The 15629-nt window shown below is 48.2% G+C and overlaps 1 protein-coding gene across 2 annotated transcripts in view; it reads left to right on the top strand.

Moving 5' to 3' along the window:
- Positions 1-15629, top strand: part of LARGE1 (LARGE xylosyl- and glucuronyltransferase 1) — a 604219-nt gene that overhangs the window by 159476 nt on the left and 429114 nt on the right. For both annotated transcript variants that reach the window (XM_047786443.1, XM_047786442.1), the window contains exon 2: positions 14035-14222. In XM_047786443.1, coding sequence (XP_047642399.1) covers positions 14117-14222 — 106 coding nt within the window. In that variant the 5' untranslated portion in view covers positions 14035-14116. The remainder of the gene's footprint in view (positions 1-14034; positions 14223-15629) is intronic.

The following is a 15629-nucleotide window of genomic DNA, read 5'->3' on the forward strand; positions in this document are numbered from 1 at the left end:
GCAGATGTGGCTTGAATCCAGTGTGGCTGTGGCTGTGGCTGTGGCTGGCAGCTGCAGCTCTAAGTCAACCCCTCGCCTGGGAACCTCTATGTGCCGAGAGTGTGGCCCTAAAAAAAAAGGCGGGGGGCAACAAAAGAGACCCCAGGGAGATCCCTCACCTTTTCCACCTTGTGAGGACGTGAGGAGAAGATGGCCATCAATGAATCAGGATGTACCGTCTGCATCAGACGCAGGATCTCCCAGCACCTTGATCTTGGCTTCCCACCTCCAGAACTGTGAGAAATAAATCTGGTCTAAGCCACCCAGTCCATGGTATTTCTGTTGATTGCGGCCCAAAGGGATTGAGATGTCCTTTCACACGCTTCGTGGACATTACAGCAAGGAGGCCGTAGTGTCCACACTAGTGTTAGAATTGGGTGGGTCAAGCAGCTAAAACTCAACTAGGTCCTCTTAATGTCACTACCATAGCCTCTCCCATTGCTGTGTCGTCATATGTTGGGTTTCCTTTGATCTCCCTGGACCTTTGCAGTAACCCTGAGTGCTCAGTGCTGCTGTGGGCCTTCTCGAAAAGAGACTGGACGTTCCGAGGTTTCGAATGATTTTCTGAGATCTTACAGCCAACATGCAGAGCCCAGGTCTTGACTAAAAAAAAAAAAAAAATCCGCTGCGAGGTCCCTGTGAAAGGCATGCTGTGCCTTGGGGATTGTTTTTAACATAATTAGAAACAAAAGGGGCAGCACTCTCGGGCTGCAGGCAGTGTGTCCCACCTGGAGAGTTTGGGGGAAGTGGGTGGTTGAAAACCGGGTTCTGAGACCCGAGGGCGGCCCCTGTCCTTGATCTGGGATATCACGGCAGTTCCGAGAGCAAAAGGACACGTCCCTGCAGCAGGAGAATTTGGCTTCGCAGCAGGATCAAGACAAAGTAAGTTGGCAGGGCTGGACCCTTCGAGTCCTTAAAACACAGCCAACTCCACGTTGCAGTGTTTGTTTCAAAGCGTGTCGCGTGTGGCTCTTAGCCTTGTAGTTCACACGCTCAGTTTTTCAACAGTGCCTCCGAGGCCAGATGCCATTCTCCCAATGAAAAAAGAGGTCAGGAATGCCAGTTGGTCGGGGTAAAGGTGCCCCTACAGGAGGGCGAGCCTTGAGGGCTTGATGTGCAGTGTGGAGATGGAGAGAGGATGTGGCTGCCGACAGGCCGGCGGATGGATGGATGGATGGATGGATGGGTGGAGGGAGAGGCCCAAGGCCTCTTGTTTGCTCTTCCTCTGGGAGCAGAGAAAGGAGAGAACATTGCCAAAGGGAACTCTGCAGGTGGCCTCAGACGTAAACAAAGGGCTTCTAAGGGACCCACTGTTGCCACCGGGACATATTTGAGATGCTGTGCAGATTTGGTCTCTCCTTTACAGATGCGTGTCCAGCGAGCTGATTGGGAGGCTTTCTTTACAAGGGCTTTGGGCAACAATTCTAGAGTGACAGCAAGGTGCCTGCTCATCCACGTGTTCATTCATTCATTCATTCATTCATTCAGGGAATACCTCCTGTGGGCTGGGTTTGCACTGAGGATAAAGCAGTCATGGATTTGTGCCAAAGTGGAAGTCGTAATGGGTGAGTCGGTCATTCAACAGATCGTCAGATGCTTGTCTAATGCCAAGATGCGTGGAGTCCTGTGCAGGAAACACCCAGGGCATGGTGACAAAGTGAAGTGGGTGGGAGAGCAGGGGCCTGAGGCGTGGCAGTGTCCGAGGAGACCCCTCTGAGATGCCTGCTCTCCAGATGGAGAGTTGCTGAGGGAGAAGGACTCCGTCAAGCAGAGAGAGAGGCAGAAGCATTCAGGCAGTGGGAACAAAGCCCCCGAGGCACATTCCAGAAGTGGAAGGTCCCCTGAGGTTGGACTAGAGCAGAATTACAGGGCGGGGGGCCTGAGCTGCAGCCCTAGAGATGATGTGAAATCTAGCCGGGCAGGTAGCAGGTCCTTGTAGGTGTGGCAAAGGGTTTTCTGAGAGCCGAGAGGGAAATGTTGAGTTATTTCAAGCACAGTCTGAGAGAGGAGGTTCCTGCAGGAGGCACACGTGTGACGTGATGGTGGCTTGGATTCACATCGAGGCAGGAACCCTGGAGAGAAGTGGATGTACTGTTGGAAAGAGGGCATGTTTTAAAGGTAAAAAGGGCAGTTTGGAGGATGCCTGAATTTGACAAGATGAGAGGGGTGTGTGGGGCTTTGAGAATGGCTGCCCAGTATCTGGCCTGAGTAGTGGGGTGGATGCCGCTGCCTCTTATGGAGGTGGGAAAGATCTAGAGGGGACTGGGCTTGGAAGGGGAGTCGGGAGTTGAGGTCTGAGGCACGTGCGGTTGAGGAAGTGATAGGGATGGAATTGGATAGTTACGCGAGTAGTTTAGTTGTAGAAGTCCCAGTAGCGGACCATAGAGAACCTAGGGAACTTTGGGAGACCACTGTTAAGTTAATAATCACTCGAGAAAACTATCAGAACATGCATGGACTGAAGAAGGCTTGCATATATATATATATACACACACACACACACACACATATACATACTTACATATATGTTTGCTTTCTAGGACTGCATCTGTGGCATATGGAAGTTTCCAGGCCAGGGGTCACATGGGAGCTGCAGCTGCCAGCCTACGCCACAGCCGCAGCAATGTGGGATCCGAGCCATGTCTGCAACCTACACCACAGCTCATGGCAACCCTGGATCCTTAGCCCACTGAGCGAGTCTAGGGATCGAACCCACATCTTCATGGTTACAAGTCAGGTTCATTACCACTGAGCCACAGTGGGAACGCCCCAGCCTTGCTTAACTATAAAACTGTAAAGAAAAGCACAGATGTGCCTCAGATCATTAAGTGAAAGATAAAGTGAAGCCTGCATTCAAGTTCAGCAAGATAATGATCCTGAGAACCAAGGACAAGCATTTAAGGGAAAGGTGACGTTACAAAATTGGACCCTCATTGTACAGAAACCTGAGATGACTCAACATATTTTAGCATATGTTACGGCTCTTCTGCTGATTTGAATCGGGACCATGACAGACCTAATTTGACCCCATAGGGTCAAATACTCTTACCCAATATGAAGCAGGAGCCAGTGATGTAACAAGGAAGAAAGCAGTCTTTCCCCCCACCTCTCCACTTTCCTCGGATTATAAAAAAGTAGCCCCCCCGATCCTGGGGGCAGCGCCTCCTCGCCTGCCTGCCTGCCTGTATCTCTCACAAGCGTCCTACCTTAATAAATCGATGTCTTGCCTGTCACTTTGTCTCTTACTGAATTCCTTCTGTGCTGAGACACAAAGAATCTGAAGCACAAAGGCCAGACACTAGTGAATGATTCTAATTAAAACACCTTGGGTTCAATCCCAATCTGGGTCTGGCCGAGTCAGAGATGTTTTTGGTTTCAGAAGATCATTGTGCATGTGAATCTTGAGGTCAGAGGAGCGGCCAGGGCTAGAGATGCAGGGCCAGAGATGCAGTCATCAGCCTAGGGATTGCTTTACAAGCCATGGGAATGGGCAGAGAAACCAAGATGGGTCCTACCCTGACTCCTGGGACACTCCTGGAATGTACCATGCAAAAAAGAAGCATTTAGGAAGTTCCCATCATGGCTCAGCAGAAACGAACCTGAACCAGTATCCATAAGGAATCAGGTTTGGTCCCTGGCCTCGCTCGGTGGGTTAAGGAGCCGGCGTTGCCATGAGCTGCGGTGTAGGTCACAGACACAGTTTGGATCTAGTGTTGCTGTGGCTGTGGTGTAAGCTGGCAGCTGAAGCTCTGATTCAGCCCCTAGCCTGGGAACTTCCATATGCTGCACCTGTGGCCCTAAAAATCAAAAAATAAAAAATAAGAGTTTGGGGAAGAAAAGGAGTGTATAAAATAAATATCTTAGGAATTCCCTCGTGGTGTAGTGGGTTAAGAATCTAACTACAGCAGCTTGGGTTGCTGCGGAGGCACAGGTTTGATCCCTGGCCAGGTGCAGTGGGTTAAGGCTCTCGTGTTGCTGGAGCTGTGGTATAGGTTGCAGCTGCAGTTCGGATTTGATCCCTGGCCCCAGGAGCTCCATATACCATGAGTGTGGCCATAAAAATATATACGTGTGTGTGTGTGTGTGTGTGTGTGTGTGTGTGTGTGTGTGTGTGTGTATCTCAGAGGATTGGAGAGGGCATTTGCCAGAGAAAAAGTGGTATTTTTGAGTGGCTGACATGTGAAATCAGAAGTGATCAGAAGGAACAAATCTGCCTGCCCAATAGCGGGATTTCATACACTCCAACATTTAGCATCCCAAGGAAAGCCAGAACAAGCATGGTTGCTTTCCTGCGAAGCACAGGATTTTTCCAGGCTAGTAAGGTTGGAAAGAAGGAGGCCCAGAAACTGTGTGAGTGTTTGCAGAGGAAAGCTGAAACATGAACCACGGCCTCTGCGTGGAAGAAAAGAAAATAATACAAAGAAAATCTAGACCTGGATGAACAGTGATGAAGAAAGCCAGTGGACTGGGTTTCATGATGACGGGAGCGTGTGTGTGAGAGAGTGTGTGTGTGTGTGTGTGTGTGTGTGTGTGTGTGTGTGTAGCGGCAGCTGGGGTGGGGTGGGGGGTAGGTGCTGCCCTTGACTTTGAGATCTTGGAGGTTGTGCTAGAACGTAACCCTGGCCCATGTGACGTGGCACCTATTGTGAATGGACCATTTTCATCACGGAACTGAGGTGGAGAAGTAGATGCAGGTGTGGTGATCACCTGTCTTCAAGAATGAGAAGTGTGGGCTGGACTTGCCAGGTGACCGACCAGGACAGAGAGAACCCTGGGGAGTCACAGAGGCACAGTGGACTTGGTGTGACGGAGGGGCAGTAAGATTCCTTAGGGACAGCTGGAAGCCAGGTGGACAGGGACCCACTTCCTAGCCCTTCCGTATGTGGATGAAGAATGCCACCTGCCCTATCAGTCAACAGCGTGTGGCCATCGAGCCCCCAGGCACTCCAGCTGCCCCCAGGGTGCAGCCTGAGGGGACTCAGGATGAGAAAGCCCTAGAGAGCTGGGGTGCCTATCAACGGGATCTTGGAGAGACAGCAGTTGGTGATGACGTGAAGTGAGATCTTAATTCTCTACTCGGGAATGGAACCTGGGCAGCCTGGATGAAAACCAGGTACCCGAGCCACTAGACTAGCTAGAGGCTAGAAGCAGAAATACCCTGATTCTTGCTGCACCCCCACCTCCACCCTCTTGAAAGCAAGAATGTGCCAAGGAGACAGACTACAAACAGGTACAAAGTTTATTCTTAGAAACACTGTGTGGCATGTGGGAGAGCACACAGGGAAGTGGTCCCCTGATCTAAGGCAGGAGCAAAGCGGTAACACACACCCAAAGGGTGAGTGTGGGTGCCGGGGTCCCCCACAGTGAGGAGTGTGCCAGCGAGGTGATTTCAACCACGAATATGGGCCCGTTCTGGGTCTTTTGTTTTCCTCTAGCCAATTATCTTGTTTTATTTCTCACACCTGCTGGGACCCAGGACCGTCCCCGATGTGTGTGCACATTTATGGCCAAGATGGATTCCAGAGAAAGGCCTTGTGGGAAGGATATCTAGACTCCTTATGGACCGGCACCCCCTCCCTTTCCGACCCCGAGGGGTCTCTCTGCGCATGTGTAGTCAGGGCCTCTCTCACCCTAAGGGTGGGAAGTATGTGACCTCTTGGTCTTTTGCCCAAGCAGGGCTTAGTCCCTCATCTGATTGTTGAGCAGGTTCACAGAAGACAAGGGCCAATTATTTGCCTTGTGCCTGTTGTTATTTCTTTCTTGACGTGTAGATAGGTGGCTGGTGGTAAATGTTTATCCCGGAGCCCACCTGTCGCCTGCCTCAGGAAGTGTAAAGAAGAGGCTAGTTGTAAATGTCTGTCCCGGAGCCCATCCTGCCTCAAAAAGATTGTTTTCCACCTGCCTCAGGAAGTGTAAAGAAGAGGCTAGTTGTAAATGTCTGTCCTGGAGCCCATCCTGCCTCAAAAAGATTGTTTTCCGTGAGCCCAGACTCTTGCATTTTCTGGTACAGCGCAAAGTGCTACACTCCTTCACTTGAGATGTCTGGTTTCCTCTAATAGTCATCTTTTGATATTCCCATTACCTGGTTTTTGGTGCAAAAACTCCCATGTATCCTGGCTCCCCCTTTATCTCTTTGGGAGCAGTCCTTCAGAGCCATCGGAGATTCTGCCTCCAGGGCTTGAAGTCCTCCGAAAGTCCAGGGAATAGAATGTGCTTCTCCCTCCAGCCCCCCCCCCCAGTTGTTGGGAAGCGGTGTTGGGGAAAGATGTGATCTGGGAGAGCCAGGCTTTCAGTTCAGAGCTGGAGGGAGAGGAAGGAGAGAGGAATTTGAGGATAAAAAGGGATTTGCTGGTCACATAGTGGAAGTTCCAGGGGATTCCATCTTGGGCTAGGGAGGAAGGAGTGGGCTGGAGCTTGCGTGGCTGGAGTAGTTTGTCTGATAATGAACATTCCTGGAGGCTCCTGGCTGTGATGGAGCTATTCAGTCATTGGTCTACTCACTTTGAATGTGTCAATCACCTCCTTATTATATACCAGATGCCATGCTTTGAATAAAGACCTCAGAGACCAGAATGGACACGGTGCCTGCCCTCAAGACGTTTACTCTGACTGGAAAGATACAGACTGGTCATCACTTGTGTGTCCTGTAGCTAAAGATTGATTTTTCTGTTTGTTTTTTTGTTTTTTCCCCAGGAAATACTAGAATTTGAGTCCCAGGGTTCCCAACAGGCTCATCCAGTGTCCTTAGCCCCCCTTGGTCTCAGTTTTCCCTTTTGTGAGATGGCTAGCACCAGTAGAGGGTCCGTCTGCCGTAGGATCTGTATTATAAGCTCATAGTAGCCAGTCTACTAGTTAGAAAAATGAGTAGCCCAAATCTGTTACATGCCTATAGGATCACTTTGGGATCCTAAGAGATTCTGATGGGTTTTGGCCCCTGGGTTCCTTAGGCTTTTTTTTTTTTTTTCCCCAAGTTTACTTAGATTTTTATTCCCTCTCCACGTGCGGTGCAGTGTTTCCAGACAATTCACCCCTCTTGAATGCCTGTGAAAGACTATTTCTAGCATCCGTGATGCTAATTAAAAGACATCCTCTGGTACTGGTGAGAGGAAACAGTAGTGTTTGCAAAAGGAGCCTCTGATGGGATCTTTTAAGTGGTAACCAGCCATCCCTGGAGGGTCTAATTCCCAACTAGGATCCTATGTATAGATTTTAACTCAACTGCACCTAGCGTGGAAAGTAATACTAGCACATGTATATATACCACACTGTCTGTGCTGAGGGTTTTTTTTTCTTCTTTTCCGGTCTTTTTAGGGCTGAACCTTCAGTATATGGAGGTTCCCAGGCTAGGGGTCCAATGGGAGCTGTAGCTACCGGATTACGCCACAGCCACAGCAACTTGGGATTCGAGCCATGTCTGCGACCTACACCACAGCTCATGGCAATGCTGGATCCTTAACCCACTGAGCGAGCCCAGGGATCCAACCCAAATCCTCATGGATACTAGTTGGGTTTGTTACTGCTGAGCCGCGAAGGTAAATCCTGTGCTGAGGTTTTTTTGAATTGCAAACAATAGAACAAGAAGACATGGTGATTTAAATTTTTAAATATTTTTAAATGATAAAACCAATGTCTACTCCTTGTATAATATTTAGGAAAAATATGTATTCACATATATTGAAGTTACCCACAACCTATACCCAGAGATAACGAGATAACTTTAAACCTTTTTTTTTTAAATGGCCGAACCCATGGCATATCGAAGTTCCCTGGCTAGGGCACAGCAACACTGGATCCTAGCCGCATCTTTGACCTACTACACCGCAGCTTGTGGCAACACCAGATCCTTAACCCACTGAGTGAGGCTAGGGATTGAACCCCCATCCTCACGGAGACTGTGTCAGGTTCTTAATCCACTGAGCCACAATGGGAACTCCACTTACACCTTTTTCCTATCTATAGCTAAGTGTGGGGAGCCGAGGACATGCAAAGACTCAAAAAAAAAAGGACCTTGCCTGATGGCAGAAAAACCTGAAGGCAAGTTCCTAACCAAGGAAGGGAGCTCACCTGAAAGGTACATGCCCAAGGTGGGCCTCAGGATGAAAAGCTCACCTGAACGGTACAAGCTGAAGGTGGGCTTCTGGTCAGGATAAAAAGCCTGCCTGCACGGTACAAGCCTACAAGCCGAGGGCAGGCCTCAGGTTACACACACCTCTCATTTTGATGTTGATGGGGAAGAATTGGGGCTTTCCTGGAAAACCGTTTCCATGTTTGCGCCAGAGATCATGGATTGTTTCTCGGGTGACCTAGTCTTTTCTGTTGTTTTATTTGTTATTCAGTTTTCCTCAGTCTTTCCTGATTACTTGCTTCTTCTTCTTCTTTTCCATTCTTGTTTTCCTCTGGTGATTTGTGATTTAACAAAATTACAACAATAATATTATAAGAATTTCATCCTGAAGGACTCTTCCCTATTCATATCCAACTTAATATATAGTGTTTATCTACTAACTAGTTACAGTAAACTTTAGAGTTAGGATTTTAATGAGATTCATAGAAGTTAGACGTACATTATTCTTGACCAAACGACACCTAGCTATGAGTTATAGAAGCTTTTAAGTGATAGCTAGTTAAATTGGTTTATATTTTCCTACACTGTCTCCCTGCCATAACGCTTTAAAGATAAGCGCCAGTCTAAAAACAAGATTTGTGAATGCCCAATTCTTGCGTCCGTGACCTCTTCAACTTGTGGAGACTGGCTGGCCATGGGATGATTTATACTGGGATGATTTATATAAAGGAGTCTCCTCCTTTCCACATGATATATTGTACCTAATTGCCCCTAAATTGTACCCACTAAATTTAGTTAAGACAAAGGTGTTAGAACGTGGTGTATAGCTGCTGTACCATGTAAAAGATAACCAATGTACTTTTAACACTGTGATGTAATCTGTAGTGAAAAACTGTCTGTATAATCAACCACTTATGCCAATAAAATTTGAGCAGTCCAGCGCCCTGAAAGAAGGGACAAAGAGGCTGTCTCTGTTGCAAAAGCTGACGTCCGTCCCTCTCCTTTGGGAAAAGTGTACACCCCCTGGCCGCCGGAGCTGGCCTCCGGCAACAGCTAAGTGGATATTTATACGTTTGTATACACTGTATTCCATTGGGTCGAAGGATACTTGCCATCACATTTTGTGTTCAACTTTGAATCCTTCTTTTGTGGCTTCACCGATCAGGTTAATTTTTCTAGTGTGCATGCAGTGTGTTTCGTGGATGTGAATTTCATTGGTTCAGACAGAAGGGAGAAGATAATTGGAGTAGATGTTTAGGAGGAGAAATTGATCAGCTTGGCCAAGGAATTTTATGTTGGGTTTGAGGGAGGGGCATTTAGACATGACTTAGCCACCTGGATTCATAGGGAGGGAGTCTCTTTTTCCCCAGGTGAGAACAGTTTTGAGACGGGTCTTCCTAGTTAATGCATCAACATTTGCTGGGCATGTAATTTCCAGCCCCCCTCCGGTTTCTTCCTTCCTTTCTTCTTGTGTTGCTTCCTGTATTAACTTCCTGGAGGAACTTCTGATATAAATTGAGATTTTTTTTTTTTCTTTAAAATGTGTTTTTAGTGCACAGAGGTGTCATTTAAAAGTCAAATTCATGAAGGAATATTTTTTACCTGCTGGGTTTAATTTCAGATGCCAGCGTTATCATAAAATGCAAACCACCCCAGACTCTGTTTTAAAACTTTGTACAAATGGTGCCAGTTGAAATTAACTTCTGCAGATGGAGAGAGGAAAGGAGGAAAATAAGTATTTTTAAGAGTCTTAAAAAGTGTTATTTAAATATTAATGCTACTTGAGTTCCGCTCCATATATGTTCCTACTTTCCCCTAAAGTATAAATTCTTCTATAGCTTTCCAATTATATTTCTGCCTATTGGACTTTTTTTTTTTTTTGAATGAATGGGTGCGAACAATGGTCTTATGTTTGACCCTGGGAAAGAAAAGAATGCGTAAGATTCAATGTGAAGGATTTAGATTCCATCAAAAGGAAGATGCCCCCCAGCAAAATTGTTAGAATCGTTTACTTGAGGAGAGCGGAGCCTGAGGTGTCTTTACCCTGTTAGGTGTGCATAACCTTTGGCCAGTTAATTCAGCTTTTAAGGCCTTAATTTTCTCATCTGTAAAATGGGGAGGAAAAATAATACCTGGAGTTCGCGTTGTGACTCAGAGGAAACGAATCTCACTAGCATCCATGAGGATGCAGGTTCGATCCCTAGCCTCGCTCAGTGGGTTAAGGATCCGGCATTGCTGTGAGCTGTGATGTAGGCCAGTGGCTACAGCTCTGATCCACCCTTAGCCTGGGAACCTCCATATGCCGAGGGTGCAGCCCTAAAAAGACAAAAAAAAAAAACCCGAAAAGAAAAATAATACCTACCTCATAGGTTATTTTGAGAATTCAACAAGTACAAGACATAGGAACTGCTTGACACATAATTGAGGCCAGTCACGACTTACTGCAGTTGTCATTACCATTATTTTTTAAAAAAAAAATTTTTTTTTTGGTCTTTCTGTCTTTTCTAGGGCTGTACCCGCGGCATATGGAGGTTCCCAGGCTAGGGGTCCAATCAGAGCTGAAGCCTCTGGCCTACACCACAGCCACAGCTACGCCAGATCCGAGCCGCGTCTGCGACCTACACAACAGCTCACGGCAACACCGGATCCTTAACCCACTGAGCGAGGCCAGGGATCGAACCCACCACCTCATGGTTCCTAGTCGGATTCGTTAACCACTGAGCCATAACGGGAACTCCGTTTTTACCATTATTAATGAATTGTTTAAAAAAAGTGATTTTAAAGTAACGGTACGACCTGAAGGAGAATGGAGTAGCTGGGTCCTTGGGTGTAGAACACCCGTTTGGCAAGTCATTCAGGACCTATTTGTTGATGTCTCTTTTCTACCAAACCCTGTGGGGGTGGGGGAGGGTGGGAGAGAAAAACGCAAGTAAGGCTGCTCTTTGGCCTTCTGGAAGGGAGCTGAGGTCACTGCTGTCACGGGCGTGATTCGTTCTGCTTGTCACTTAATCCAGGCTTCTCTTATTTAAGCCTCATACCCACCCTCCCAGACGGTGGGCATTGCTTATCTTATAGAGGAACAAAATGAAGCTTACCCAGACACAGGGGACTTCCAAGGTCACAGCTAGTCGAGTGTGGCCCCTGGATTTGCATCCAGATCTTCCTAACCACACAGCCCCTTGTCTCAACACTCGCTCTTCCTAAGAGATGCCCAGCGTCTCTGTGACTCGCATTTTTAGTGACTCGCAGAATATGTAGGGAGGGTGTGTTTCCCAGGCGTCAGGATGGAGAACTTCCCCAGGGGGCACCTCTCAAGTCACCACATTCTTTGCTCTTCGGGTTTTACTTTCTGGTCCACACCCTCCAGCCCTGCTGCCTTTCATCTGTTCCCAAGAGGACCATTTGGAAAACCCTGTTAGAGGGACCACAAGAGAAAGCTCGGCCCCGACAGGTGAGACTTGGCTCCATTTAGTGCTGGCAACTCGCGGAACACAGACTCCTGCAGCTTGAGAGTGTCGCCTTGGAGTCGAACCTGATTCCATTTATTTGTCCACAAGACAGTTATCAGGCCCCTGGTGGTGACGAGCAGTAGGCAAAGTCTTAGCACGGGGATAACACCTGCCTTCTGGAGACGCCCAGGCTGATGGGGAACAGAGACACGTCAACCAGAACAGCATATGGGGTTTAAGGCTTATGGCAGAGGGAGGGGACACAGCCAAGGGGACATTCAAACCAGCTCTATTGTGGCCATCCGTTCCTTGGGAACCTGCAGTCTTTTATACCTGTCTGCAGCGGTGGGGTCCGCTCTGTGACCCATAAAAAGTCTCTTTATGGACTCTTCCCTCCACCTCCAGCCGGTGCGGTGTCTGTGTTAAGACCTGGGAGGAGATGAAATTGAATGGTCTGTTGGTTTTCCAATTTGTTATAAGTCACATGATTTCCTGGTCAAATATGCTATTCACACTGACCTTCTGCCTCTGCTCGGAATGGCCTCAGCCTGTTCTCTGCATGGGCTCAGGATGGTCCCCTCTGCGGGCTGTTGGAGGTTATCTGTATGCTCCTCCCCATTCTCTGTGGGCTTTCATATTGCATATGCTTTGCTGGAATCTCCTTCCACATGAAAAGCGTGGAAGCCGTGAAGACGGTCCCTGTGAAAGCGACAATGCTTCTGACTTGAGCCTAGCCAGAACCCAGGTGGGGACTTGAACCCATGATTTGTAAAATGAGAATCACTCACCTGGTATCTGGACTCACTGAGGTTCAGGGTCTTTGTGTCTCAGCACAGAAGGAATTCAGCAAGAGACAAAGTGATAGGCAAGAGAGAGTTTTATTAAGATGGGACATGTGTGAGAGACACAAGCAGGCAGGTGAGGCGGCGCTGCCCCAAGGGTTAGGGGGGCTACAGTTTTATAATCCAAGGGAAGTGGGGAGTGGGAGAAGACCGCCTTCTTCATTCTTTGAGTAGATGAGTGGCTGTCAGGCTTACATCATGAGTCCCTCCTTCGTATTGGGTAAGAGAATATTTGACCCCATGAGGTCAATCTAGGACTGTCATGGTGTTTGTTCAAATCCGCAAAAGGGCGGTGACATATGCTAAAATACGTCGAGTCATCTCAGGTTTCTGTACCATGAGGGTCTCCTACTTTGAAATGTCATCTTTCCCTTAAATGCCTGTCCGTGATCCTCAGGATCATTATCTTGTTGAACTTGAATGTGGGGCCCGTTTTAGCTTTCCCTGAATCACCCGAGGCACATCTCATGCTTTTATTGACGGTTCTATAGTTAAGACAGGCTGCTTCGTTCCAGGACATTCTGATGGCTTTCTTGAGCAATTATGAACTTAGCGTGGTCTCTCCAAATTCCCCAGGTTTCCACCTGTGGACCATTATTGGGACTTCCGCAACTACCTGTGAAACCTACCCGATGTATCCTATTCCATCCCTATCACCTGTGGGGTGTTTCTAGATTTTCCACTGTGACGGAGTTGACAACCTCCTGTCCACGCTGTTGGGGCCTCTCTGGTCTCCTGTCCCTTGAGTGTGTTGTGCATCAGCCCTGGGTGCCTTCTGAGGTGTTCTCTGCCGGGAGCACGGGAACTGTCCTGCTCTCTTGACCGAACCCAGGTCAGTCAGCATCTTCATTTGTCCTTCTGCAGCGGGTCCCGGCGGATCGCCGTTGTCACGTTCTTGGAGTTCCTGTGGATGCTTCGTGTTGGTCTCTCTTAGTAGACTGTGCTCTTTAAAGCCAACCCTTGCTTTAGTCATTTTTATTTTATTTTTGTCTTTTTTTTTTTTTTTTTTTTTTAGGGCAACGCCAGCATCATATGGAAGTTCCCAGGTTAGGAGTCGAATCAGAGCTGCAGCTGCCACCTTTACACCACAGCCACGGCAATGCCACATCCAAGCCACATCTTTAACCTACACCACAGCTCACGGCATTGCTGGATCCTTAACTCACTGAACGGGGCCAGGGATGGAACCCGCATCCTCATGGACACTAGTCTGGTTCGTTACTGCTGAGCCACAACGGGAACTCCATTTTAGTCATTTTTAAGCACAGCGTCTGTTTAGTGCTTGGTACATCCAGGGGGCTAAGTAAGTGTTCTTTTAATAAGTATGTTAATCCAGGCTTCAGAACTCACCTATATGATAAAATGTGTGTGTGTGTGTGTGCGCGCGCGCACGCGCGCATGTGAGAGAGCACGCGTGCACCTTTATAATTTGTATCATCCTGCATTTATTTATGGTGTAAAGAACTATCTCAGTTTGGTTGGACTGCAAGGCTGCAGCAACATCTCTCGGGATAGAAGGTTAGCAGGAAATTATAGGTGCGTCAGCCACTCTCAGGATCTCCAGGGTATTTCTCTTTGGCCATTTGCATCCATTTACAGTGCAGAGAACTCAGCCCTTCCTCTTTGCTCTTCCTTTCAGAAAGTATTATGAGGGAGGCCAAGGACTCCGGGCTCCAGGCAGAGAAGCGGCGCTGGGACTAGGGATTGCCACTTCTGAGAGGATGCTGGGAATCTGCAGGGGGAGACGGAAATTCCTGGCTGCCTCGTTGACCCTGCTCTGCATCCCAGCCATCACCTGGCTTTACCTGTTTGCCGGGAGCTTGGAAGGTAAGAAGGACGCTCTCCCTCAGGGAGAGAGATGGAGGGAAGCAGGAAATGCTGGCTGTCTCAGAATCCTAGGAAGAACCTCCAGGTCTTCTAATCCTGACTTCTCATTTTGTAGAAAAATGGAATACTGTTGCTCAGGCACAGGAAAAGATTTGTCTAGGTTTATAAAGGTATTTGGAGGGAGTGTGTAATGAGAAGAGAAAAAGAAATAACAGGAGCGCCTGTGGCTCAGCAGGTTAAGAACCTGAGTAGTATCCGTGAGGATGCAGGTTCCATCCCTGGCCCTGCTCAGTGACTTAAGAATCCAGTGTTGCAGTGGGCTGTGGTGTAGGTCGCAGACTCGGCTCGGATCCCAGGTTGCTGTGGCTGTGGTGAAGTCCAGCAGCTGCAGCTCCAGTTTGATCCCTAGCCTGGGAACTTCCATATGTCTCAGGTGCAGCCCTAAAAAGAAAAAAAAAAAAAGAAAAAAAGAAAAGAGAAAAGATAAATACAAAAGCAAAAAGGAAAGTGCCCCCTGGATGTAGTGCCATGGTGGAGGTGACGCAGATGTCAGATACCAGCTTTGCAGGCTGATGGCCCTGTCAGAAGTATTTGATGCATATTTCCTGAGGTTCCCCGCCCCCCAAACGTGAACCCCTGTCCCCCCTCCACCAAGGAAGATGTTAACTACTAGGTAACCATTCACACACAACCCCGAGTCCTCCTGGAACCTGAGGATGGCTAATGTTAACCCCGTGACCCCACCCTGTTACCTCACCATCACCCAGAGAATTGGGTACCATCTGATCACATACCCTGGGACCCCTGTTCCTCATCTGGCTTTTAAATATGTTTTGCCGGGAGTTCACAGTGTGGCTTAGCAGTAAGAAATCCAGCCAGTATCCATTGGGTTCAATCCCTGGCTTCACTCAGTGGGTGAAGCATCCGGTGTTGCCATGAGCTGTGGTATAGGCCGGCAGCTGCAGCTCCAATTTGACCCCTAGCTGGGAACATCCATATGCTGTGTGTGTGGCCCTAAAAATCAAAGTTCTTGCTGTGGCACCGTGGGTTAAAAATCCGGCATTGCTGCAACTGCGGCATAGGGCATAGGTCACAGCTGTGGTGCAGATTCAGTCCTGGCTTGGGAACTTCCATATGCCAAGGCCAAAAAAAAAAAAAAAAAAAGGTTTTGCTGAAAAACTCTTCAAGGAGTTTGGGGTTTGGGAGGGCACTCGTCTCCCTGCCTGGCTCTGCAATAAACGTTTCTCTGCTCCAAACTGCAGTGTTTCAGAGTTCCCATTGTGGCACAGAGGAAACAAATCTGACCAGGAACCATGAGGTTGCGGGTTCGATCCCTGGCCTCGCTCAGTGAGTTGAGGATCCGTCATTGCCGCATCAGCTGTGGTGCAGGTGGCAGATGCAGCTCAG

Source organism: Phacochoerus africanus, chromosome 7 (assembly GCF_016906955.1).
Source record: "Phacochoerus africanus isolate WHEZ1 chromosome 7, ROS_Pafr_v1, whole genome shotgun sequence".
NCBI classification, from domain to species: domain Eukaryota; kingdom Metazoa; phylum Chordata; class Mammalia; order Artiodactyla; family Suidae; genus Phacochoerus; species Phacochoerus africanus.